The 26,859-nt window shown below is 40.0% G+C and overlaps 3 protein-coding genes across 4 annotated transcripts in view; 2 read left to right on the top strand and 1 right to left on the bottom strand.

Moving 5' to 3' along the window:
- Positions 1-1,721, bottom strand: part of setd2 (SET domain containing 2, histone lysine methyltransferase) — a 47,273-nt gene extending 45,552 nt beyond the window's left edge. Inside the window, 1 exon segment of the mRNA XM_036596419.1 lies at positions 1,502-1,721. The gene's annotated coding sequence lies outside the window, so the exon portion shown is untranslated.
- Positions 1,641-16,263, top strand: LOC118825680 (tubulin beta chain, nucleomorph-like). The gene is made up of 11 exons (XM_036596428.1): positions 1,641-1,800; positions 3,705-3,803; positions 4,205-4,300; positions 5,586-5,647; positions 5,734-5,871; positions 7,722-7,863; positions 9,239-9,400; positions 9,688-9,783; positions 11,814-11,889; positions 12,807-12,942; positions 15,504-16,263. Exons 1-11 carry the CDS (start codon positions 1,670-1,672, stop codon positions 15,728-15,730), a joined length of 1,365 nt encoding a protein of 454 aa, XP_036452321.1. The 5' UTR covers positions 1,641-1,669; the 3' UTR covers positions 15,731-16,263.
- A 1,360-nt stretch (positions 16,264-17,623) lies between these two features.
- rbm12bb (RNA binding motif protein 12Bb) lies at positions 17,624-21,915 on the top strand. Of its 2 annotated transcripts, none has more exons than XM_036596397.1 (2): positions 17,624-17,780; positions 19,988-21,915. In XM_036596397.1, the coding sequence occupies exon 2, from the start codon at positions 20,010-20,012 to the stop codon at positions 21,528-21,530; it is 1,521 nt and encodes a 506-aa protein (XP_036452290.1). In that variant the 5' UTR covers positions 17,624-17,780; positions 19,988-20,009; the 3' UTR covers positions 21,531-21,915. The 2 variants fall into 2 exon arrangements, with proteins under 2 accessions (XP_036452290.1, XP_036452298.1); XM_036596405.1 differs by having other exon boundaries at positions 17,624-18,074.
- The last annotated feature ends 4,944 nt before the right edge of the window (positions 21,916-26,859 follow it).

Genomic DNA, 26,859 nt, shown 5'->3' with positions numbered 1-26,859 from the left:
TTTAAAATTTAAATTTAGATTGATGTTTTAGATTAGACTGACTTACTTGATTACGAGAAAAGAGATCTAGTTTTGTTATTTTTTGCTGCTACTTTGCATATCCTTGGTTTTAATATTGGAGTTTTATTTATCTTTTGTATTAGCAGGAAAGTTCATTAAAACAGTAATTTTTTTAATAAATTATTCATCTTTATTGTCTTCATTGTTAGTTACCAAATGCATAAAGCAAAAAAAAAAAAGCTAAATTCAAAAGCTGATAGCTACATAAAGGTTATTTGGAAATGTTGTGATTCATAATCCGAATAATCGATTATTAGTTTCATTAATCGTTACATTATTTGACTATCAAATTAGCAGTTTGTTGCAGCCCTACAACACACTCAAAAAGGATGGTTCTTCAAGGGTTCTTTAGTAAAGGCAACCTATTTAGAACTATGAGATCTGTCCAGACTTTCCATGGTGGAATGGATGGTCAGACGGATGGATAAAAGTGTTGGATATGAATCTATACAGCACCAGAAAGGGTTCTGCTATTGTTATGATGAGCTTGTAACAATATAAGAACCCTTTTTGGTGGTGCTATATGTAGCCCACTCTCAATCAATCTGAAGATCCATCTCACCATGCAAACGGCTCTGAATAGCACCAAAAGGGTTCTGCTATTGTTACAATGTCAAGGTTGTAAACAACAGAAGAAGCCTATTTTGGGTGCTATTATCAAAAACGTTCCATACAGAACCACACACACAACCTGATGAACCATGTCACCATGCAAAGAAGCACTTAAGCCTGAAACTTATGGTTCTAAATACAACCACTGCCTTTACTAAAGAACCCTCTTTTTTAGTGTGTAGATGTTTTCAATCAAAGACGTTCCCCAGATAAATTAGAAGATGCTGCCGAGCTGTGCAGCCCTTTCGCAAGGACTCCCGAGCATCTCCGGACCTGAAAATGAGCTCGTTTTTTGTTGTTATCGCGCAACGATAACAACAACAAGGGAAGCGCCGCGTTGGAGGAGAAATTTAGACCGGGGATTTGAGGCCTAAGACAGGCCTGTATTAGTCTGAGATAGCGAGCCAGCACTCCATACACATTCTGATAGATGTGTGTTTTAGGTGTACTTTATTAGGCTGCCTTAAACAGACTGAAACAGCTCTGAACTGCTAAGTGTTTAGCTGAGCGCTTGTTCAGCTCTGGTTGTGTTTTGGTCGCTGTCGAATGCGAATGCTAACGCGTTAGCTTAGCTTAGCTTAGCTCACTCGCTATCGCTGTTGGTGTACCGCGATTCGTTTCACTTTTTTTAAACGAGCGCACCATATCTTTCGCTCTAGATGATGTGTCTAATAGGTCTGTGTGTGTTTGTGAGCAACTCGACTTCGACATGGTGGTAAATTAGCCCAGTTAGCCCGCTAGCGTTAGCCGGGTTGGCTAACCTTGGCTAGCGGTCGGATCTCCTGCGTTCCTGCTAAGCGAACAAAAAACACAGCCACAAAATACTCACTCCAGACTCTGATCCAGTTCGGTTACACCCTCCATCATAGCAGCCTCGTCGGTCTTCGGCTTAGAAACATCCAGAGAGAGCGGAGAGCCAGCTAACCTGGTCGACGGTCTGGTTCATGGTCCGCCGAAGACGAGCAGATTATTTTGTGGAGTCGATAACCAACTTACAATGCGCCGGTTTGGGCTCCTCCTCTCCCCGCCGAATGAATCCGAGCCATGGGGAGGAAGATGCGATGAGCGAAAACTTCGAAAACCCGCGACGAGTTTCTCCGGGAGGCGACTGAAAACGAAAGCTACACGGTTAGAAAATGTTTCTTCATTCGCACGAGTTTGTGTACGAAGCTGACAGTTTGAACTTGGCTGCTTGTTGTAATTTCCCCGTTCCACCTTAAATGGTGCAGCAGTTACATTCTGGCGCCCTGTGGGCAACAGCTGACTGCTGCACCGTTTAAGGTGGAACGAGGAGATTACGGCGAGCAGCCAACATTAGCTTCCTTTCCTACTACTGCTTTTTGAAGCTCTTTATTTATATTAAGTTATAATGTATTGGTTGCTTTACTAACTTGTGGGCTGTAGAATGTAGCTGCTGCACCATTTAAGGTGGAACGGGAGATTCGAACAAGCAACTAACGTCAGCTTCCTCTGCTACTATATTTATACTTTATTACGTTATAGAATATTGATTGCTTTCCTAACTTGTGGTCTCCGGAATGTAGCTGCTGCTCCATTTAAGGTGGAACGAGGTGATTACGACAAGCAGCCCACTTAAGCTTTCTCTACTACTACTGCTTTTTGAAGCTCTTTATTTATATTAAGTTGTAAAATGTTGATTGCGTTCCTAACTTGTGGGCTGTAGAAAGCTGCTGCACCATTTAAGGTGGAACGGGGAGATTACAACAATCAGCTAACTTTAGCTTCTATCTACTACTGGTTTGAAGCTGTTGATTTATATTAACGTATAATAACAACAGGATACTTTCTGAACTGCTCCAGTGTTTCCTCAGTCCTCAAGACTGCTGCACCATTTAAGGTGGAACGGGGAGATTACGACAAGCAGCCAACTTCAGCTTCCTCTACTGCTACTGTTTTTTCAAGATGTTGATTTATATTAACGTATAAAAACATATTGGATGCTTTATGAACTGCTCCAGTGTTCCCTCAGTCCTCAAGACTGCTGCACCATTTAAGGTGGAACGAGTCAATTACAACAAGCAGCCAAATTCAGCTCCCCTTCCCACTACTGCTTTTTGAGGCTCTTGAAGTATGTTAAAATATATTGGTTTCTTTCCAAACTTGCAGGCTCCAGAATGTAGCTGCTGCTCCATTTAAGGTGGAACGGGGAGATTACAACAAGTAGCCAACTTCAGTTTCCTCTACTGCTGTTTTTTGAAGCTCTCAGTTTATATCACCATATGACATATTAGTTGCTTTCTTAACTGTGGGTGCCAGAATGTAACTGCTGCACCATTTAAGGCCATTTAAGGTGGAACGGGGGAATTACAACAGCCAGCTTCAGCTTCAGCTACCTCTACCACTACTGTTTTTTGATGCTCTTAATTATATTAAGTTATAATATACTGGCTGCTTTCTTAACTGTGGGTGCCAGAATGTAACTGCCGCACCATTTAAGGCCATTTAAGGTGGAACAGGGAGATTACAACAAGCAGCTAATTTAAGCTTCCTCTATTACCACTGGTTTTCTAAGCTCTTGATTTATATTAACATGTATTAACATATTGGTGGCTTTCCTGACTGCTCCAATCTTCCCTCAACCCTCAGAACTGCTGTACCATTTAAGGTGGAACGAGGAGATTACAACAGCCACGCAACTTCAGCTTCCTGTACTGCCGTTTTTTAAGCTCTCAGTTTATATCAACATATGACATAGTAGTTGCTTTCTTAACTGTGGGTGCCAGAATGTAACTGCCTGGAACGGGGAGATTACAACAGTCATCCATCAGCTTCCTCTACTACTGTTTTTTTTGATGCTCTTGATTTATATTCACATACAATAACATATTGGTTGCATTCTTAACTGCTCCAATCGTCCTCAACCCTCCAGACTTTTTAAGGTGGACTGGGTAAATTACAACAAGCAGCCAATTTCAACTTCCTCTACTACTAGTTTTTGAAGCTTTTGATTTATATTAACATATAATATAACATGTTGGTTGCTTTCTTAACTGCTCCAATCTTCCCTCCAGAACCCTCAAGAACATGTCTGCTGTAGTACTCCAAGTGGGACAGTGTGGAAACCAGCTAGGCCTCGAGTGGTGGAAGCTGCTGAGCCACCGCAAGAAAAGGTAATTATTCCACCAGGTTGTCTCATGGTCTCCATAGCTTTCAGTTTGTTTAGGACGTCACTTGGACAGTTTACACTCTTTCACTGAGGGCCTTCAATCGAGAACTGTCTACAACCTCATTTAAAAACTGTTCTCGTCTCATCAGCTTCAAAAAACAGGTTAAAACTCTTCTGCTCTCAGTGTGAAACGCCTAATCATGTGTTTGTGTATTTTGTGACTGTTGTTATGCGTTTGTTTTTTATGTTGTTCAATTTAATACATGTTGTCTTTGAGGGAAAGTACTTTGTATGAGAAAAAAATGTTTTTTTCTAAAAAAAACGTGCATTTAAATAATGCCTGGCTGCTTTTACAAACAAAATCGACATTTTACCGTCATGTAAGAGAGCATTGTTTGTGTCTAGATGCCCCTTCAGCTCCCGAAATGGAAAGCTAGCCGCGGTGTGTGTGGACACAGAGCCCAAAGTCCTCAGAGGAGCTCGGGAGTTTGTTAAAAAGGAGTAAGTCTGATATCTGATATTATACAACAGTCAGTTCCGGCCACGCGAGCTGATTGGTTGAGAAGCGTTCTAACTGTGCTGTTATTTCACCATAAGATCACGGGTTTTTCACAAACACTGTATCACTCCGCTGAGACACCGTTGCTAAGCAGCGACTTTGACAGCTGTAGGAGACGCTCAAGACGTTTGAACGTTTTTACTTCTTATTTTGCCACAAACAGAAAATGGACACTTATAAGATCACATTTGACCGACAGCCGATTTGGTCAGACTCTGAAGATGAGACGACACTAAATTCCCAAACTGTCATCACCACTGAGCAGCTTTTCAGTCGGCAGCTGTGACAGAAGTACAGCTAAACAACCTGGAATCAGCCAGAAATGAACCCAACACCATTCGCCAAACTAAATGGGCTGTAAGATGCTTTACAGACTGGCTGGAACAAAACAACATTAATACTGATCTGGAAAAAACTGACAAAACTGAGCTGAACTTGATATTGCGGCAGTTTTATGGCTCAGTCTGATTTGGTCAGACTCTGAAGATCAGACTACACGTTTGGCGAATGGTATTGGGTTTCCATATGGTTGTCTAATGGCTTTGTAATAGTTTTCTTACAGTTGTCTGATCGTTTTCTAATGGTTGTCTGTTTTTCTAATGGTTTTGTAATGTTTTTCTAAAGGATGTCTAATTGTTTTCAAATGATTTTCTAATGGTTTTCTATGGGTTTTCTGATGGTTGTCTAATGGTTTTCAGATTGCTGTCTAATGGTTGTCTTATGGTTTCCTGATGGTTCTCTAACGGTTTTCTAATGGTTGACTAATGGTTGTCTTATGGTTTTGAGATTGTTTTCTAATAGTTTTGTGATGGTTTTCTATTGGTTGTCTAATGGTTTTCTAGTGGTTGTCTAGGGGTCTTCAAGTATTTGTCTGATGGTTTTTTAATGGTTTTCTTATGGTTGTCTAATGGTTTTCTTATGGTTGTCTAATGGTTTTGTAATTTTTTTAATGGTTTTCTAATGGTTTTCTATTGATTGTCTAATAGTTTTCTAATGGTCTTCTGATGGATTTCTAATAGTTGTCCGATGTCTTTGTAATATTTTTGTAACTGTTTTCTAATGGTTGTCTAATGGCTGTCTAATGGTTTTTGGCTTGTGCCTGCGACCAAATCACAGCCGTGATGTTATCTCGCGATGACACGCTCCCTCTCGTGTTCTATTGCTTAATTGAAATTGCTGTAATTCTTGTCCTCAGTGGTTTTTACATCTCAACCCTCCTCCCTGCAGTAAATTACGTCCGTCCAGCGTCGTGGAGGGGAAGGGAGGGCGTGGAGGAAACTGGGCTTATGGTGAGACCTTCAGGAGGACGTTTGTAGTTTCATTGTGTTCAAAAAAAAGAGAGACCAGCCCTGCAGCTTTTGAACCTTCAAACCAGGTTACCATGGAGGCCCAGGTGAAGGAGTTAGAGGTTTACTCGAGCGAACAATGGAGGCGCTTCGTCAGGAGGCAGAGAGACGGGATTATTACGGAGGAACGGTTCTTCTGCACAGCCTGGGCGGAGGCACAGGGTCAGGTGAGCAGAAGAATCAGATCCAGACTTCACTGGTCAAGTATGTTTGCGCCTACAGAGCAGTTCAATAGCTCATCAGTGAAAGGTTTGGTGTTTCAAAGGGGAATTCCACCAAATTTTTCAAAATATTTCTTCATAATTCAGTGTGTGAGATGTGAACAGAGTGATTCAGAGTGGTTTGGTGTGAAATGGTTCAGATGTCTTTACAGTGGTGCTGATAGGAATCAGGGGGCGCCATGACTACAACACTAATATAGACATATTATTTACTATCCAGAACCACCAGTGAACCTACACGAGTCTTCTGAGTTTATATGGAATGTTGATGATGGAAAATAGTGGAAAATCTGAAATAATAAGTTTTCTTTGGGGACTATTTTGCCTCACAGTGCCCTGCATGTATCCCTCCACCATGAATGGAGTTTAAGTTCTCCAAACTATCATAAAACAGTGTCTCAGTCATCAGGCAGTGAATTCATAACCATTTCATGTAGGAACTTTCTGTGAGGGAGCTTTTAGAGGTGGACGTCTGGTTCCTATCACCACCACTGTGAACAATTCTGACTCAGTAAGTTTATCTAGAACAGAGCGTTTCACACCAAACCACTCTGAACCGCTCTGAATGACTCTCTTTACATCTTAACTACTTAATTGTACAGGAATATTGAAAAATTGGTGAATTTGCACTTTAAGGTTGCTGCTTTTGTAATAGAAGTCTATTACAGTCTACCGAAAAGACTGACAGAATATCTTTTCTTGTTAGCTCGAGTCGCCTCGTAGCTCCAGTGCAAAATGTATCAAGTATTATTTGTTATGTTGGTATTTGTTTCTGTAATTAGTATTTTGCCTTTTTTTTCTTTGAAGCCATAAAATCTCTACCATTAATGACAATTAGTTTTATCAGCAAAGGCCTTAAGATTGGGCCATTACTGTATTACTGTTAACATATGGAAAATGTTAAAAATAAATAATTAAAATAAAAGTTTTATGTAAAAAAATAAATAATATCTTTGGGAGATGTGGTGGGTACTTACTATCCAATGATTTATGCTACTTGAACATCATAGCCACCTACTGATTATATTTTGAACTGCAGTAACAAATATACTTAAAATTACAGCGCTAAATATGGAACGTAAATATTATTGTTTTTAGGGCGGGGATGCACAAGGTAGGTGTTTCTAATAAAGTGGCCAGTTAGTGGAGGCACAAGGTGGGTGTTTCTATTAAAGTGGCTAGTGAATGGTAGCACAAGGTGCGTGTTTCTAATAAAGTGGCCAGTGAGTGGAAGCACAAGGTAGGTGTTTCTAATGAAGTGGCCAGTGAATGGAAGCACAAAGTAGGTGTTTCTAATAAAGTGGCCAGTTAGTGGAAGCACAAGGTGCGTGTTTCTAATAAAGTGGCCAGTGAGTGGAGGCATAAGGTAGGTGTTTCTAATAAAGTGACCAGTTAGTGGAAGCATAAGGTAGGTGTTTCTAATAAAGTGGCCAGTGAGTGGAGGCATAAGGTAGGTGTTTCTAATAAAGTGACCAGTTAGTGGAGGCATAAGGTAGGTGTTTCTAATAAAGTGGCCAGTCAGTGGAAGCACAAGGTGCGTGTTTCCAATAAAGTGGCCATTTAGTAGAGGCACAAGGTAGGTGTTTCTAATAAAGTGGCCAGTTAGTGGAGGCATAAGGTAGGTGTTTCTAATAAAGTGGCCAGTTATTGAAAGCACAAGGTGCGTGTTTCTAATAAAGTGGCCGGTCAGCGGAAGCACAAGGTAGGTGTTTCTAATAAAGTGGCCAGTGAGTATACTCTTCAGTTGATATCCTGTTTGTTTATCTTGTCTTCCTGCTCCTGGGTCACGGGTGCAGGGCTTGGCTCCAGGCTATGCGAGCAGATCCGTGAAGAGTTCCCTGTGGGTCATATCCTGACGGTCTCGGTGGTCCCTCTTCAGAGCGGAGAGAGCCCCCTCCAGCACTACAACACTTTACTGAGCCTGGCATCACTGCATAGGTCAGTATGTTGAAGTTTGCTCCTGTAGTTTTAGCACTGGAGCTGCGAGTCTGATGTAGGAAATAAACAGAGTCAGGAACCACATAAGCAAGTCTGTTTGAGAGCTTCTGTTCTTTGTAAGCTACATTGGCCTCGCAGCTCCAGTGCTAAAACTAAAGAAGCAAACTTCAGACACCAAACACGTCTCAGCAGGACTGACTACATTTGGGGAACGGTGGGGATCAGTTGACTTTTTGTGTTTTCTTATAATTAAGAAATAATCTAGAAATAAACAAAAACAAAACAGAGAGCTAACGAAACAAATCGCAGCCATTTTTAGAAGAACGGCATTGGCTGCCTGTGTCGTTTAGGATAGATTTCTTCTATCCTAGTTCTTTTATTGGTTTTAAAGCCCTGAGTGGCCTTAAAGCAGCTCACAGAACGTCTGTTTATGTTCCAGCACCTGATCTTAGATCTGCAGACTCTGGTTTTCTCCAAACACGCTGTAAACTACAGAAACAGTGGAGCAGTGGAGAGGCCTCTTTCTGTTTTTACCCATCTAAACTGTCGAACTCATCACCTCTTACAATTAGGCAGTTCTTTTTCTCCTGCTTTTGTGTGTTTTTTGCCTTTATTATCTTATTTTACTGTTTGACAATAAAGCACTTTAAGCTGCTTTGTGTATGAAAAGCGCTCTGTATATAAAATGTATATTACTATTGTTATTATTATTATTAATAATGACCTCAATTTTATAATCATTGTTCATGACAGTTTTTAGAAGAAGATTTCTACCAGATTGACCCTTTGACTTTGGTATAAAGCATGGACAATTAAATCATCTATAATCTGTCATTTTGCTTTATAAGCAGTGCTTTTATTTAATTATATGGCTTTAAAAAGATAAGTAATCCAAAAGTAACCAGACTACGTTATGTTCCGCCCCTGTCCTGCAGCCTGCAGACAGACCCTTCTCTCCTGAGCAGCTGTAACTCCGCTGTGGCTGTTTCTCCAGCGGTGTCGGTTCTGCCGGATCAGTTTGATCCAGAGTGCATCTTCTCCACACGCTACAGCACTAAACACACTCCTCCTCCTCCAGTAGCCGCTGTGCGCTGTGTGAGGGGGTGGAGCTCGCTGGTAGGCGGGCAGTAAGGACTGTGTTACGAGATGACATCATCCTGTAACAAAGGAAAAGGGCTGGAATTCCAGTGAGGCGTTTCAGGCAGCTGAATAAAGTGGATTCTGTGGGAGAGAGTTTCTCCCTCTGGAGGGAACACTGAGCTTTGGGACTCTGCAGAACGTTTACATGCACAAAAAGCTACAAAACATTAAAGGAAAGAGAAAAAAAGGGAAAAGCATAATAAAGGTCCCCTTTAACGCTCTGTGTAACCCACAGGTGTGCTGATGGCGTTCTCCTGTTTTGTAATGACCACGCTTTGTCTCACGCTGGACTTCAGCAGAGGTCAGGACCACCAGGCTCACTCTCAGCCATAAATACATACATCGCCTCGTGCCTGGCTGGACTCCTGCTCCCAGTGCAGAGCCTCACTACACACAGGTACCGCACTGAACCCGAACATGGTGCTTTCACACAGTGTGCTGTTTGGAACTGTAATTTTTTAGATATTTTGTTCAGTATTTCAAAGATTTTTTGGTGTAAGATTTCAAAGTTATTATATACTGTAATTACGGATTCACAGTTTTTTGTCAAGCTTTGAAATATGAAGTTTCTTTTGGATGGAACTTCATTCTGGATGTTTTACAGTCATTTTATATATATATATATATATAATTCTGCACGTTTATAGTTATGTTGTAAATGCTGTATCTGTGGTCTTCTTCTAGTAGGTGGAATTTGGGAACGGAGCCGTGGGAGCTGATCCGGTCCGTGTGCCCCATTCCTTCAGCCAAACTTCTCTACACCACTCAGGCCTCCTCTGGGTAAGGGCGGATGGTAGGGCGATAAACACGATGATCACATCATTAATATCATCATAGTATTCAGTATACATTATAGTATTTGTACGTTCAAGTCAAATTACATCTAAACATCTCAGCCCTTCCCCAAACATCTCATAACATAAATCGTCAGCTCAGAATGGCATTAATACAAAATGTACAGTTGTCCCACAACGCAAAATCATGAAACACAGTATGATTCAAAATTAACCTAAGAAGAAATAAAATAATAATAACAGTGATGCTACTGCTGATAATATTATTATTATTATTATTAACAACCATGATGATAATAATAATAATAATAATAAGAAGAAGAGAGTAAATAAATAAATATATACATTTATGCATTCAGCGTATTCACAGGCGGAATGTTAAGGTGCCGACTCAATATCTACTTCCTCTGAAAATTTCAGCAACAAATTCCAAAACTCAAGTTTACATTTTATCGTATAAGTCTCATGGGTCAAATGCAAGGACCGCGGGCCGAGTCAGGCCCGTGACACAATCCTATTCGGCCCGCAAAATTATTTTAACCAGTTATTCTCCAGGGTATATTTTGGTTTTTCCATCTGAATTTATGCCCAAATCCTAAGGCAAATTATTCAGTAACTGCATGAATCAGATGTAAAGTGTTGGTGTTTTTTTTTGTAAAAGCTCCCCTCAAATTAAAGTGTTTTATGATCACACATATTGCCATATGCTTACAATTTACTGCTGAAAGCCAAAAATCTGAGATGCTCTTTGTATTATTTTATAATAATAATGTTTACAGAGCAGATCACTGAAGAGACGCCATCTGTTTATAGTTTATAGCCCAGATTTGTGAAAAATGGGTCGACTTTCAGCTTCTTTTATTATAAGGGTTTAAAATGACATCACCATCTATTTGACTGGAAAGAAGACAGTTACAGCCTCATACGACCCCCACCTTTAGAATGTAGCTTATGAAATATGAAAGTTATGAAGTAAAGAATATGACGAAGTGCGCTTTGGAACCACTGGTGGTTTCAAGGAGTTAAAGAAGTTATTTTTCTATTAATATTGGCCCATTTCACCATGACCAGCATGCACTGTAAAGCAATTAGTGCTCCTACCTGCTCACCAACAGTGAGCTATGAGCTATGAACCCTTTAATCATGCAAAGGTTTCTTTGAGTGTTCATTGTTCTGTACAGGACCATTTTCTTTACTAAAGAGCCCTTGAAGAACCATCCATTTAAGAGTGTAGTAAAGAACATGGTTCTATACAGAACCTTGAACACTCACAGAACCCTTTGCGTGATTAAAGTGTTCTTTGCATCGTGAAAGCGTTCTCCACATTGATGGAGAATGTGCTGTATATGGTTCTTTTTTGGCACCAAAAAGAGTTCTTCTATTTTTACAAGCCTGACATTGTTAAAATAGCAGAACCCTTTTGGGTGCTATAGAACCCTTTTCAAAGCTTCTACATAGAACCATATACAACACATTGTCCATCAGTCTGAGGAACCCTTTTTCAATGCAAAGAACCCTTTAATCATTCAAATGGTTCTTTGTTCATGGTTCTGTATAGAACCATTTTCCTTTCTAAAGAACCCTTGGAGAACCATCCTTTTTAAAAGTATTAAAGAAAATGGTTCTACACAGAACCATGAACACTCAAAGAACCCTTTGCATGATTAAATGGTTGTTTGCATCGCAAGTGTTCTTCAGATTGTTAGAGAACGTGCTGTAGATGGTTCTATATAGAATGTTTCTGAAACCAAAACAAGCCAGAAAGAGTTCTTCTAATGTAACAAGCTTGATATCGTAAAAATACAAGAACCATTTTTAAAAATGTTCTATACAGAACCATCTACAGCACGTTCTCAATCAATCTGAAAAAACTTTCATGATGCAAAGAACCCTTTAATCATGAAAAGGGTTCTGTGAGTGTTCATGGTCATATATAGAACCATTTTCTTCAGTAAAGAACTATTGAAGAACCAGTTTTTCTAAGAGTGGAGCTGATGTCTCTTTGTGTCTGTGCAGTGGGAGGTCGCACTGGGACAGTTTGGTCAGTGGAACGCTGCAGGCCATTCCTCAGCTTTCACCCACCGGAACACCTGTATCCTTAACACGGAGCTGCAGCTCACATCGTCTGTCCGTTTGACTCAGAATCATTCCAGAACTTCCACGTAGAGCCGAGATGACGTCACTCTCCGGTGTGAGCTTAGAAAAGGCTGCAGAGAACCTGGCCTTCAGGAGGTTCTGCTCACGAGGCTTAAACAGCCTTAATGCTGAAGAGTGAAGTGCGTTTGGGCAGATGTTCAGGAGCAGGACTGAGAACCCTGATCACGTTCCATTCCTACACTTAAAAAAAAAGTTCTTCAAGGGTTCTTTAGTGAAGAAGTGTTCTATACAGAACCAGGAACACTCAAAGAACCCTTTGCATGAGGGTGTTCTATATAGCACCAAAAAGGGTTCTTCCATTGTAGCAAGCTTGATATCGTAACAACAGAAGAACCCTTTTTGGCACTGTATAGAATTCTTTTCAAAAAGGTTCTTCATCGGTCTGAAGAACCATTTTTAGTTGATGCAAAGAGCCCTTTAATCATGCAAAGGGTTCCTTGAGTGTTTATGGTTCTATTTAGAACATTTTTTTACTAAAGAACCCTTGAAGAACCAGTGTAGTAAAGAAAATCGTTCTATATAGAACCATGAAAATTCAGAGAACCCTTTGATTGATAAAGCGTTCTTTGCATCATGAAAAGGATCTTCTATATAGAACCATCTACAGCACATTCTCCATCAATCTGAAGAACTCTCATCCTGTATGGTTCTTCAAGGGTTCTTTAGTAAAGAAAACGATCCTGTATAGGACCATGAACACTCAAAGAACCCTTTGCATGATTAAAGGGTTCTTTGCATCATGAAAGGTTCTTCAGAAGATGAGCTGTATGTGAGCTGAGTGTGAAGGTGTTGTATTTTAAGCTCAGGACTGACCGTTCAGCGTTATTAAGCGTTCCTTATCGCTGAGCGCAGTACTCCAGCCGTGCTGTGTTGGCAGTTGCCCGTGGCGACCAGGACAGCTCCTTCATCACTTCGAATGTCCTGCAGAAGCTGAGACACGGACACAGGTGTGTCCAGTGGAATCCTTTTCCAGTTGACCACTGGACTGGTGAGTCAAATCTACAAACTCTTTTAGAAATAAGTAGCTGAGCAGTAGAGCGCAGAGGGAGGAGTTAGTGTGAAAAACATCACAGCTGTGATTCGGTTCTGTTCTGCTGCTTTCGTACGATTAATTTAAACATTTTAACAACAAAGCCCGAAAAAATTTCCAATAAATGTTTTAATAATGGCAAATTCTTCTCCCCAAAGAAGACGTTCCACAACAAATGTTGAGCAAACAGTCCAACAGAGTATCAGTGTGACTATTTAATAACTGAATAATTGAACACAAATGTTGCTTATATACACAGATCAGGCATAACATTCTGACCACCTCCTCGTTTCTGAGTGGATCAGACACAGCAGTGCTGCTGGAGTTTTTAAACACCTCGGTGTCACTGCTGGACTGAGAATCGTCCACCAACCAAAAATATCCAGCCAACAGCGTCCTGTGGGCAGCGTCCTGTGACCACTGATGAAGGACTAGAGGATGACCAACACAAACTGTGCAGCAGCAGATGAGCTATCGTCTCTGACTTTACGTCTACAAGGTGGACTGACAAAGTAGGAGTGTCTAATAGAGTGGACAGTGAGTGGACACAGTGTTTAAAAACTCCAGCAGCACTGCTGCGTCTGATCCACTCGCACCAGCGCAACACACACTAACACACCACCACCACATTAGTGTTACTGCAGTGCTGAGAATGATCCACCACCCAAATAGTACCTGCTCTGTGAGGGTCCATGGGGGTCCTGACCACTGAAGAACAGGGTAAAAGGGGGCTAACAAAGTATCAGAGAAACAGATGGACTACAGTCTGTAACTGTAGAACTACAAAGTGCACCTATATAGTAAGTGGAGCTGATAAAATGGACAATGAGTGTAGAAACAAGGTCATAATGTTATGCCTGATTTGGGGTATTTGTTGTTTTTTGTGAACAATTCTTTTTTAGACAAAAATAAATGACCTTCATGAATAAAGAATAATAAATATACAGCTTCAATACGTTCCTCCCCACCACCCCATAAAGGGGGAAAGAAAAAAAACAAAACAAGAATGGAATATTACTGGAATACTGGAATATTACTATTACTTTTAATTTCTTGTTAGTTAGTTTTTATTGTATTTTTTTATTTACACTTTTGTACTTTTCATTATAATTATTGATATATCCCTTTTCTGCTATTTGTAATTTGTTTATTATATTTTGTTTTTATTTTTGATGACCTTCTTTCTCTTCTTGCTGTGTTGTTTTTACTTAGTATTGTGAAGCACTTGGTGAAGCTGCCTTTTTAATGTATGACAGGTGGTATATAAATAAACATTATTATTATTTATTGGTAGCCTGCTGCAGTACCATAAAGTAAATCAATAAATCAAAATAATGCTGGAAAAACAGCTAGTAAATAGTAAACAATAGTAAATGTGAGTATATAACTGATAAAAGTTCAGAAAGAGGACAGGAAGTAGTTTTACTTAACACAGTATTCCACCCTCCACCGTCCCAGCCTTGGCGCTGTGTATACAGGCTATTAACGTTCCATTAAAATGATATCCAGTAATATTAGGGTCCAAAGACGTCTACACAGCGAACATGTGGGGTTCTAGCGTTTTACTAATAAGCATTTTGTAGCTGTGAAAGCAGCTCGCAGTAGATTTCTCTGCCATAATGACAAATATGATTTGAAAAATAATTTTAAAAAAGAATAAATCTGGTGTTGAATGTATGCACCGATGTATGATGCGAACAAAGCATGTTTACAACAGATGTATTGATGGTTAAATGTTTTCATTTTGGCCAGAGTGTCCCTTCAAAGGGGAACTCCACCAATTTTTCAAAAATTCTCCATAATTAAATGGTTAACATGTAAACAGAGTGGTTCAGAGTGGTGGTGATAGGAACCAGACGTCCACCTCTAAAATATCCCTCTCAGAAAGTTACTACATGAAATGGTTATGAATTCACTGCCTGATGACTGAGACACTGTTTTATGATAGTTTTGAGAACTTAAACTCCATTCATGGTGGAGGGATACATGCAGGGCGCTGTGAGGCAAAATAGTCCCCAAAGAAAACGTATTATTTCAGATTTTCCACTATTTTCCATCATCAACATTCATATAAACTCAGAAGACTCGTGTAGGTTCACTGGTGGTTTTTTCTGTTAAGGCTGAATTATTGATAGCATGCTGCCTCCACACTGTAGAAAGTGCTGGACACTGATAAAATTAAGACTTAAAAGGTCCTGTGCACCCCTTGAGGACATAAATTAGATGGAAGAAGTAGGCAGATGTATACAATAATATTTCAGAGGAGTTAAGTCAACTCTATATATAAGTTTCCAATAAACAGTCTGGTGATTTGGATTTTTAGAAGCCATAAGAATAAAATTTCAAGTGTGATTGGGAAAGTAATCCTGTTTTTTTTTTTGGCCAGAAAATTATATCATATTATTACAACTGATTATGGAAGTTTCTAATATTCAGAATTCAGAATCTGATGCAATTGAATCTCTACCTTCTGAGTTTTTTGCATTTTTTCATGTTATTTCTGTCCTTTTCTTTCTCAGATCCGCTGAACGAGCTCGGCGTCTCCGCCTCCTCCCGTCTGCTCACTGTGAGCTCCAATCACAGCAGTGTTTCGGGGTTTCTGGGCCGTGTAGTTCAGCGTGCTGAAGAAATGCTCCAAGCTCGGGCCTACCTGCACTGGTACCGGCGCTACGGAGCGGAGACGGAGGACTTTCAGCAGGCCTTAAATACTGTAACAGATATCATTCAGGAGTACGACTCTCAGTGACGCTGTAGACCAGCACTGAAAACTAACGTAACTTTAAGAAAGACTTTTTTATTTATTTCTCCAGCTCTTTACTTTGTGTGAACATTTTATGATAAATGGAGCAACAGAACTGGTACTGAAAGTACTTGGAGTAAAACCTTATTACATCATTTATCACTAAAAGCAAGGTCCACCAATATTTTTTTGGAAATTTCACCAGCAAATGAACTAATAAATCTCTGATGGGAAACTAAAATCAATTTGTGTTAGCGTGTTGGGGTTACTGTGGACCAAAAGGACACATTAAGATTTTTTAATAATAAATAAATAAGTAAAATAGTGAATGTTCTCTTTATTAATTTCCTACAACAGCAACAACATACATATTTCATATCCATGGTTAGAGCTTGCCTGGATCTTTTACTCTTATAATGGCTCTGAAATCAATAATCTTCCATTGTAAATGGAAAACGTGCTGTTATTCTCTTTTTGGACCAAAATAAAAGCTGAAAAAAAACACAACAGAATGAAATGAAATCCAAAAAAGATCAAGAACTACATGTTAAAAATTAAACAGAGGACAATTTACTCACTAATATACTAAAGTAGAATTAGCATTTGTAAATACTCAGAAACACAAATCCATCAGAATTTAACTCATCAGGGTAAGCATAACTAGTTAGTACCCAACTCAAAACATAATATATTTTATCCATGTGAAAAAAGTTTCATCACATTACCTGTATTACTATTAAAGGGGCATTCCAGCTTTAAACTAACATTTAATATGTATTTTTTATATAATATTCTCATGCTCAGCATTATATTCCTCGTCAGTTTGACAGAATTCATTGTCAGTGTGCTCTCACTACAATACCCAGAATGCATAACGCAAATAACCACTGGGAATACCTGTTGCTAGCGTAGCTACTCAGCTATACACTCTTAAAAATATGGTTCTTCAATGATTGTTTAGTAAAGAAAACAGTTCTATATACAACAATAAACACTCAATGAACCCTTTGCTTGATTAAAGGGTTCACTGCATTGTAAAAGCGTTATTCAGATTGATGGAGAATCTGTTGTGTATGGTTCTATATAGATCCTTTTTAAAAGGGCACCAAATATAGCACCAAAAGGTGTTCTGCTGTTACGATGTCAAGTTTGTAACAATGGAAAAACACTTTAATCATGCAAAGGGTTTTTTGAGTGTTCATAGTTCTATATAGAACCATTTTCTGTACTTAAAAGAACCCTTAAGAACCATATTTTTAACAGTGTAGGCTAATAAATACAAACAGGCCTGCACAGGTTTAACTCCTTGACCGTCAACTTGACCGTCAAACAAAGTCGAAAAAATGGCTGCAGTAAGACGCTCAGCATTCTAGCAGTGTGTTTGCAATCTGGCTGTCTGTTCCTGGTGATAGGAACCAGACGTCCACCTCTAAAAGCTCCCTCACAGAAAGTTCCTACATGAAATGGTTATGAATTCACTGCCTGATGACTGAGACACTGTTTTATGACAGTTTGGAGAACTTAAACTCCATTCATGGTGGAGGGATACATGCAGGGCGCTATGAGGCAAAATAGTCCCCAAAGAAAACTTATTATTCCAGATTTTCCACTATTTTCCATCATCAACATTCCATATAAACTCAGAAGACTCGTGTAGGTTCACTGGTGGTTCTGGATGGTAAATAAAATGTCTATATCTGTGTTGTAGTCATGGCGACCCCTGGTTCCTATCACCACCACTGTAAAGACATCTGAACCATTTCACACACCACTCTGAGTTACTCTGTTTACACCTAAAATTACTGTATTACGCAGAAAATATCTATAAAATGTAGAAAACTTGGTGGAATTCCTCTTTACCAGGGTAGACGGCGCTGTCCTGTTCTGTGGACACTGAGCCCACAGAGGAGGAAGTTACTGCGCTGTTCATGCTGAATCGTCCGTCCGTGTCATTATTCGGTCACACGGACGGCACTTTTAAACTTTTTTAATCATATAAAAGGCTCGGTGTGACCTCTAACTCTGTCTCGTCACTTATAATCGAGCCAAAGCTTCTGTAAGTGTGTAATATTTGGCGCTTTTCTGAATTTCGGCCTTGTTTTTTGGTCTTCAGGTGGAGCTAACTGTGCTAACTCTGCGTCAGCCTTTAGCGCCAGTTATAAGCTAGTTATAATCTTATTTATTGCCTTTCCTAAGTCGATATAAATTACTGAAGTCGGTATAAAGAGAGTGGAATCCTTATCTCGACCTTTTTTGTTATCATTTCTGTGTTTTTTGTGTTTCCATGACTGGCTGGTTAGCTTGGCGCAGCTAATTGTTCATCGTGGCTAAGCTAAGCTAGCTGGCTAACGTAAGTGACGTTAAGTATTTTCTGTAAAAAATAATCCTTTTTCGGTGTCCGAGGCTGCTGAGGGAATCCGAAGCTAATTCCTTAACCAGGAATACCGTCTCCGAAGGAAAGGTTTTCCAATGTTGTGTCGCCTAGTCGTTTTGGTGGTAAACGTTAGTCAGGTCAGCTAGCAGGCCTGCTAGCCAACCTAGCTGCTGATAATGCAGAAGGCGCAGTTCATTCCGCGGAGGTTGTTTATATCGAGGTGTTTTAAATCACGACGAAGCTAAACTTGTTCGATTTTTTAGTTCCACCTTAAATGGTGCAGCGGTCTTTTGCACCATTTAAGGTGGAACGGAAAGTCGAACAACCATCGTCACGTTAAAGGGTAACTCCACTGATTTTTCAGAATTTCATTTAATTCAGAGTGGTTTGGTGTGAAATGCTCCATTTTAGAGAAGTGTCAGAATTGTTCACAGTGGTGGTGATAGGAACCAGACGTCCACCTCTGAAATCTCCCTCACAGAAAGTTACTACATGAAATGGTTATGAATTCACTGCCTGATGTCTGAGACAGTTTTAGGTTATGTTTGTGGTTCCTATCATCACCACTGTAAAGAAATTTGAATCTCTGCAATCAACCATTTCACACCAAACCACTCTGAATGACTCTGTTTACATCTCAAACTCAGAAATGGTGGAATTTCCCTTGAAGTGCCTTTGCTTTCCTGATGTAAGGTGGAATTCAGCGTCTTCTCTTGTAGTTGTGGATGTGTTTGTTTTGTTGCTGTACTATTTGTGTCTGTCAAAAGGCACTAGTTCAAATTCTGTGCTTGGCCTTGAAGGAACGAGTGACTGGTTCATGCGTATGTGGTGGAAATATGAGCTGCAAGTGGAAAGGAAATGCATTTGAATATCTGGCATGGCGGATTTCAAATAAAATGGTGGTGCGCATGTTCTTCATGGAGGAAATGGTTCCTCATGTTTTTCATGGGTGAAATAGTTTCTGATCATGTTCTTTATGGATGTAAAATGCGTGAACATGTTCTTCATGAGTGTAATAGTTCCTCAGAATGTTCCTTAAGGTTGTAATAGTTTGTGAATGTTTTTCATAGATATCGCTCATGAATGTGTTCCACATGGGTGTCATAAATGGTTCCCAAAATATTGTTTTGGGGAGAAATGGCTCCTTAATATGATTACAGTGTATATTAATGAATGTCATAGATTGTTCTTCATTGGATAAGTAATACTTACAATGTTGCTCTTGGCGAGTGTAGTAGTTTGTGAACATGTTCTTCATGTTCTAGTACCTCCAGATGTTCCTCAGGGGAAAATCGTTCTCAGTAGGTTCTTCATTGGTGTAATAGTACCTCCAGATGTTCTTCAGGGGAAAAGTTGTTCTCAGTGGTGTAACAGTTCTACATTGGTGTAACAGTTTGTGAATACGTTCTTCATAGGTTTAATGGGTCCTAAGTTGCTCTTCATGGGAAGTCATGGTCCAGTTCTGTGCCAGTAGACTACGCTGTGGTCTGAACTGCTCGCATATCAAACTGGAGTTCAGTAGGTTGCTGCAGAACGACACTAATGTGTAATGAAGTACGTTATTAGGGCTAGTGTGGCATATTACAATCCAGCAACATGCTGATCGGGAACTGACCGTCTACGTTATTGGTCACCAAGGTTGGATTGCTCGGGATGCATTTTGGTTTAAAACTATATTTCAGGGATCTTCCATGGTATTGCAAGCAAAGTCAAATGTCAGGTGATGTGCTGTTGCTGTCTTTTCTAGTCCTGGAACATGTGTTAACGTCTACCACTGAGGTCCTTTATTAACCACTGGTTTTGGAATTGGAAAACGTAGAATACTACAACTCGGTTGGTCTTGGCTACGACACGGATAACACTGTTATGTGTGCCCCTTTTGTCTGCAGGTGCTGTTGTGTGTGCTTCATCATGGCGGTGGTCATCCGCTTACAGGGACTCAGAATCACAGCTGGTTCTGAGGACATTCGCAGGTTCTTCACTGGCCTTAGAATACCCGATGGTGGGGTTCATATCATTGGTGGCGAGCTTGAGGAAGCTTTCATAATATTCGCATCTGATGAAGATGCGAGGCGGGCGATGAGTCGCTCCGGGGGATGCATTAAGGGCTCCCCAGTCCACTTGCTTCTGAGTAGCAAGGCAGAGATGCAGAAGGTTCTCGAGGAAAGCACGAGGAAATCTGAAGCGAACAGTAACAGGAGGTTTTACAAGGAGGGAGCGAAAATACCACCCCCGGCAGCAGAGGGAAGGCCGCCGCCGTTAAAAGAGGAAATGAGAGTTGATTTGCGACGAGGAGAACATCAAGATTTAGGGAACAGCAGAGCATCTTCAGCTTCTCTAATTGGCTCTCAGAATCAGATGGGTGAAGGTGTATCAGATGAGGTGGGCCTTTATTTGAACTTGTCCGGAATGCCGTTCTCGACCACGAAGGAGGATGTCCGTAATTTTTTAGCGGGCTTACAAGTTGAGGACATGATTTTCTTGAGAAACCGTCGTGGGTTGTTTTATGGGAGTTGTTTGGTCAAATTCGCCACCAGAGAGGATGCCAGAGAAGGTCTAAAGCGGGATCGGCAGTACATTGGGCCACGTTACGTCAGAATAAAGACTTGCTCTGAGGATGAGTGGCTGGAGGCTGGACGCTTTGGCAGACCAGAAGGTTCATATCAAAGAAAATGCACACCAAGTCCCACTCGATCACGCTCCCCCATTCATTATCAGTCGAGGTCTAAGTCAAGGTCACGTTCCCCTTCCAGTGAGGAGTACTGCGTGCTGTACGAGAACCTCTCACAGTCAATCGAAAAGCGAGATATAAATGCGTTACTCCACCCTGTGTTCTTGAAGGATGATCAGATCATTATTTTTGCTGAACAGAACCAGGAGAACACTAAATCTGCTGTTGTGGTGTTCAGAAACCTGAAAGACTATTGTTCTGGCTTGGCTCACCATAAGGAAACGTTTCTCCACAGGGTTGTCTACGCATCTCCTATCTCCAAAGAAAAGATGGTTGCCGTTTTAGAGTCTTCTACTGATTCCAGACACGGTAGAGAAGAAAGAAGGTCCAGCAGATCATCTGAACGATCTCAAAAAAGCTCCCATGATTCGGAGAGAAGGTGTCTGTACGTTCGCAATATGCCGTTTGACGTCCGTAAAGTTGAGATTATGGACTTCTTCCATGGATTCCAGCTGGCGGAGGATAGGGTTGTCCTGCTGCATGATGAGAGAGGAGCTGGGCTTGGTGAGGCTTTAGCAATCTTCCAGACGGAAAAGGAGGCTATGATGGCACAATCTCTGAATGGGCAAAGGTTTTTGGGATCAGAGGTCATTCTGACATGCATCACCTTGGCTCAAATGCAGGTATTTGGTGTCAACCCCAAGGCAGTCGGAAGCATACCAGAGAGGAAATGTTCAGAGGAGCCCGGGGCGATACAGTGACCCATCACATTTCTCTAATGACCGGATGTATCTAGATGAACGTGATGTTATGCCTGATGGGCCCCACTATGGACAGGGCAACCGTGGCCCACTTGGCAATTTTGAGCACCCTGATGCTTATGGACAGGCTCCGCAAGGTAACGGTTCTGGCTCCCATCAATATGGACAGTCTGACCAACGGTTTGATGGACCTACATGTCTAAAGTTGCTCAATCTGCCCTCCAAAATAAGAATCGATGAAATTTATGACTTCTGTTATGGCTACAGAGTAATTCCAGGTTCAGTCTCATTGCAGTACAATAGGAAGGGATTATCTAGTGGTTCTGCTACTGTCGTGTTCGAAACCCACACCGAAGCAGTCACTGCTATTCAAGAATTAAATGGAAGACCCATTGGCACGAGGAAAATTAAGATTGTGTTTGTGTAGAATTGGACACTTGCGATGCTTTCTTTACAGAAAGCAGTGCTTTTTAGCCTCTTTCATTTCGACTCTTTGGTTTGTTTATATTTGATTGGATTGAATGAACAATTTTCTGTTTTTTTTTTTTGCTGTCTTTCAAATGTGAAGAGATTGATATGTTTTGGTCACTTTAGGGTTTCTTTTCTGTGACACTGTTTTTTTTTCTTTTGAATTTTTACCATAAAAAACCTTATATTTCATTCCCACTTTACAATTACTGGAGTACATTTAAGGCATTGTAAACATTTGGTGGAGTACTTTGCACTCTGTGAATGTATTGATTTAATTTTATTATTATTGTTATTTTCTGTTGGTTGCTATTGTTTAGGGAGATGATGATGTGTGATTAAAAAACAAATTCCGTCCTCCAGATGTCTTGATTATTGTTGCCTTTGAACTAAAATTGTGTGTCTGGTGATGTTAAAGACATGAACAATTGGATGGAAGGATCTGATGTCTGGAAATGTGTCTGCTAGCACTGTAGCTGACACAGCTCTTAACTAGGGTGACCGTAAGTCATCATTTTCCAGGACGTTTTTTAAGCCTTAGAAAGTGCCTGGCCGGGATTTCTAAATTGCCAAAAATTTCTTGGATTTGGCTTTGCGGTCATGGTGTTGTGTGCTTTCTACAGTCTGGCATGTGCCACCCTTCTTCCCCCCAGTGTCTTCTTTTTTGAAAACCAAAACATGAGTCTTTGCTCACCTGATGATGTCTTTTAGCCAATTTATCCATTGTTAGTGTCTTTAAACATCTTACACTGAACTCATAGATGGAATAGCGTCTGTTACATCACACAAAAACGTGAAATAACTTAAATCTCACGTTATTTCACTGACTACGGCAAACTGATCTACATAGTCTACTTAGTCTAAAAGTAGACTATGGTGGCAGGAAGCGGTGAGTCAATGCACAGAACAGGTTTTTTAGCGGTCCCTCTCGGTGTTGTTAGTTTAAGTCCCTACTAATGCTAACCAACAGCCCACAGGCCTTGAATACAAATATTTTCACAAGCTCTTAAAGCAATGTTTCAGTGAAAAAACAGATCCACTCCTTTCCCCCAATCTCTGCCCCAAATGTAATCAAATAAAGACATGTTTGTTGTCTGAAGTTTGCTCCTTTAGCCTTAGCACTGGTGCTGTGAGGCTAATGTGGCTAACAAGTAAGTGCTGCTTATACTACACCAACTAGCATGGTGCTAACCGCCTTCCTAAATTATCACGTTCTATTATTAAATCACATCTCAAACCGTGTGGAGCTACTCAGTAACCTCTAATAGACCTGATTATGTAGTTTCTGACATTGTCTATAAACATGGACTAAAGTACATTAGCATCGCTAAAAACAGTAGCAGCTGCCTGGAAGCTTGAATTTAGTCCATGTTTATAGATAACAGTGAGTCACAGTGTCAGAATCCAAATAATCAAGTCTGTTGGAGATACTGAACCACTCCATATAGTTGGAGGTGAGTCTGATGATTTAGATGTGGAGTTAGCACCATGCTAGTTGATATACATAAGCTTCTATTGTTTGCTAACTACTAGGTTTTAGCTCCAGAGCTAAAACTACAGAAGCAAACTTCAGACACCAAACATGTCTTGTCTGATTGACTACATATGGGCTAAAACAGAGAGAACTGGATGAATTTGATGAGACATCACTTTAAATAAGATGCATTCAGACAGGTCACATCAGGTAACAGTGCTGGCATAACATTATGACCACCTCCTCGTTTCTATGCTTATTGTCCATTTTATCAGCTCCACTTACTATATAGGTGCACTCTGTACTTCTACAGTTACAGACTAATCCATCTGTTTCTCTGATACTTTGTTAGCCCCCTTTTACCCTGTTCTTCAGTGGTCAGGACCCCCATGGACCCTCACAGAGCAGGTACTATTTGGGTGGTGGATCATTCTCAGCACTGCAGTAACACTGACGTGGTGGTGGTGTGTTAGTGTGTGTTGTGCTGGTACGAGTAAATCAGACACAGCAGTGCTGCTGGAGTTTTTAAACACTGTCCACTCACTGTCCACTCTATTAGACACTCCTACCTTGTCGGTCCACCTTGTAGATGTAAAGTCAGAGACGATAGCTCATCTGCTGCTGCACAGTTTGTGCTGGTCATCCTCAGTCCTTCATCAGTGGTCACAGGATGCTGTTGGCTAGTTATTTTTGGTTGGTGGACTATTCTCAGTCTAGCAGTGACACTGAGGTGTTTAAAAACTCCAGCAGCACTGCTGTGTCTGATCCACTCGTACCAGCACAACACAGACTAACACACCACCACCACGTCAGTGTTACTGCAGTGCTGAGAATGACCCACCACCCAAATAGTACCTGCTCTGTGAGGGTCCATGGGGGTCCTGACCACTGAAGAACAGGGTAAAAGGGGGCTAACAAAGTATCAGAGAAACAGATGGACTACAGTCTGTAACTGTAGAACTACAAAGTGCACCTATATAGTAAGTGGAGCTGATAAAATGGACAATGAGCATAGAAACAAGGAGGTGGTCATAATGTTATGCCTGATCTGTGTATGTACTGGTGCATTGAGTCACTGACATTATGTGCTTATAATGTGGTTTCTTAATATCAGATTTCTGCAGTTTTTATCATGTTCACACACTGAGAAATTTTAGATTGCATTTCAGCCGGAGTTTAATGCACGCCTAAATTAGTGTTGGTGTGTCAGAGATGTGTGGTGTGATTATCAAAAAGTGCCATTGGTTCCCACTTAATGTTATTGTCAGATGACCGTGTTATTCATTGACCTTGCCTCATTTTTGTTGACATAATATGCCCATCTCTGTTTTGCATTTCCTCAAAATAAGTAATAGGGGACTTTAACTGTCATATTATTTACAAGGCATGAATGATTAAATGTTATTTTCCTTAAATTAACAGAAGCCTGGTTAGCCATCTATCTGGGCTCATAATTATTATTTCACTATACCAGTTCTATGTTGAGGCCTCTCCCTTGATGTTAGGGCCTCAAAGGGGAATTCCACCATAAGTTTGTGTTTGAGATGTAATCAGAGTGATTCAGAGTGGTTTGGTGTGAAATGGTTCAGATGTCTTTACAGTGGTGGTGATAGGAACCAGGGGTCGCCATGACTACAACACAAATATAGACATTTCATTTACTATCCAGAACCACCAGTGAACCTACACGAGTCTTCTGAGTTTATATGGAATGTTGATGATGGAAAACAGTGGAAAATCTGAAATAATATGTTTTCTTTGGGGACTATTTTGCCTCACAGCGCCCTACATGTATCCCTCCACCATGAATGGAGTTTAAGTTCTCAAAACTATCATAAAACAGTGTCTCAGTCATCAGGCAGTGAATTCATAACCATTTCATGTAGGAACTTTCTGTGAGGGAGCTTTTAGAGGTGGACGTCTGGTTCCTATCACCACCACTGAACAATTCTGACTCAGTAAGTTTCTCTAGAGCGTTTCACACCAAACCACTCTGTTTGAATTTCTCTTCAAGCCAAACCAGCAGTGTTCTTTGACAAATACAGTATGCAAATCATTGTAAACCTACAGCTGATTCCCATGGGCCCAGCGGCGTCCTGTTTGTGTAACATGGGGAAGTTCCTGATAAAAAGCTGCAGCTGCAACTCAAGAAATATTTATACTTCATCTACATTATTAAACCATTCAAAAACTTTGTTTAATGTTATTATATAACCATTTCTTTCTTTCTACTAATTATAGCAATAGTTATATTATTTCAATATTACATTATTGATAATATATTATTATTTATTATCCAGACCATAGACCAAAAAAAGCTAGGGTTCTCCGAACAGCAAAAGTGAAATGAAAGTATTATTCCATACTATTTTTGCAGAATGACCAGGTTATTTTGTTGAGAACAATAGGGATCTGTCTGTATGTTGTGTTCAATGCATGAGTGGATGCATACATTCTTAAAAAGATGGTTCTATTTAGAACAGTGGGTTCTATATAGAACGATTTCATGTTTAAATGGTTCTTTGCATGATGATTGTTCTTCAGCTAGATGGAGAATATGTTGTGTATGGTTCTGTATAGTACTAAAAAGGTTTCTGCTATTGTTAAAAGCTTGTCATTGTAACCAGAGTAGAACAATTTTTAGTGTTATATAGATCACTTTTCAAAAAGGCTCTATATAGAACCATATTCAACACATTCACCATCAATCGGTAGAACCTTTCCACCAGGCAAAGAACCATTTAAGCATGCAAAGTGTTCTATATAGAACCTATAGTTCTAAATAGAACCATTGACTTTGCTAAAGAAGAGACTTCCTTTTTAGTGTAAGTGTGGGAAAAAAACAAAACTAATGCACTATTAGAAGTTCCTCCCTGCTGCGCTCGTGTTCAGACACTTTTAATGAAAATAAAACATTTGGAAAAGGAAATACTGATAGTGCTGAACGCGTAAGGTGCTTTGGTGACTATTTTTCAATAAGGTGCGCCCAAAATATACTGTATACATGAAAATATATAATATATATTAAGACCATGAGAATTTAACACAAGTTAAATTTCTCATGGCCCTAATATACTAATTTGGGAATTCAATATATTAATTTGTGACCTTAATATGTTAATTTGTGGCCTCATAATAATAACACTTGGCCTCAATATTTTAATTCATCGCCTCAATATTTTAATTTGTCGCCTCACTGTATTAATTTGTGTATTCAATATAGTGATTTGTATAATCAATATATTAATTTGTGGCCTCAATATAGTAATGTGTGGCCTCACTATATTAATTTGTTGTCTCAATACAGTAATTTGTGTATTCAATATAGTAATTTGTGGCCTCAGTATTTTAATTTGTGGCTTAGATATTTGAATCCCTCGCCTCAAT

Source organism: Colossoma macropomum, unplaced genomic scaffold (genome assembly GCF_904425465.1).
Source record: "Colossoma macropomum unplaced genomic scaffold, Colossoma_macropomum, whole genome shotgun sequence".
Taxonomy (NCBI): Eukaryota; Metazoa; Chordata; class Actinopteri; order Characiformes; family Serrasalmidae; genus Colossoma; species Colossoma macropomum.
Note: the sequence above shows the minus strand (reverse complement) of the source record. Positions and strands in the feature narration are given on the sequence as shown.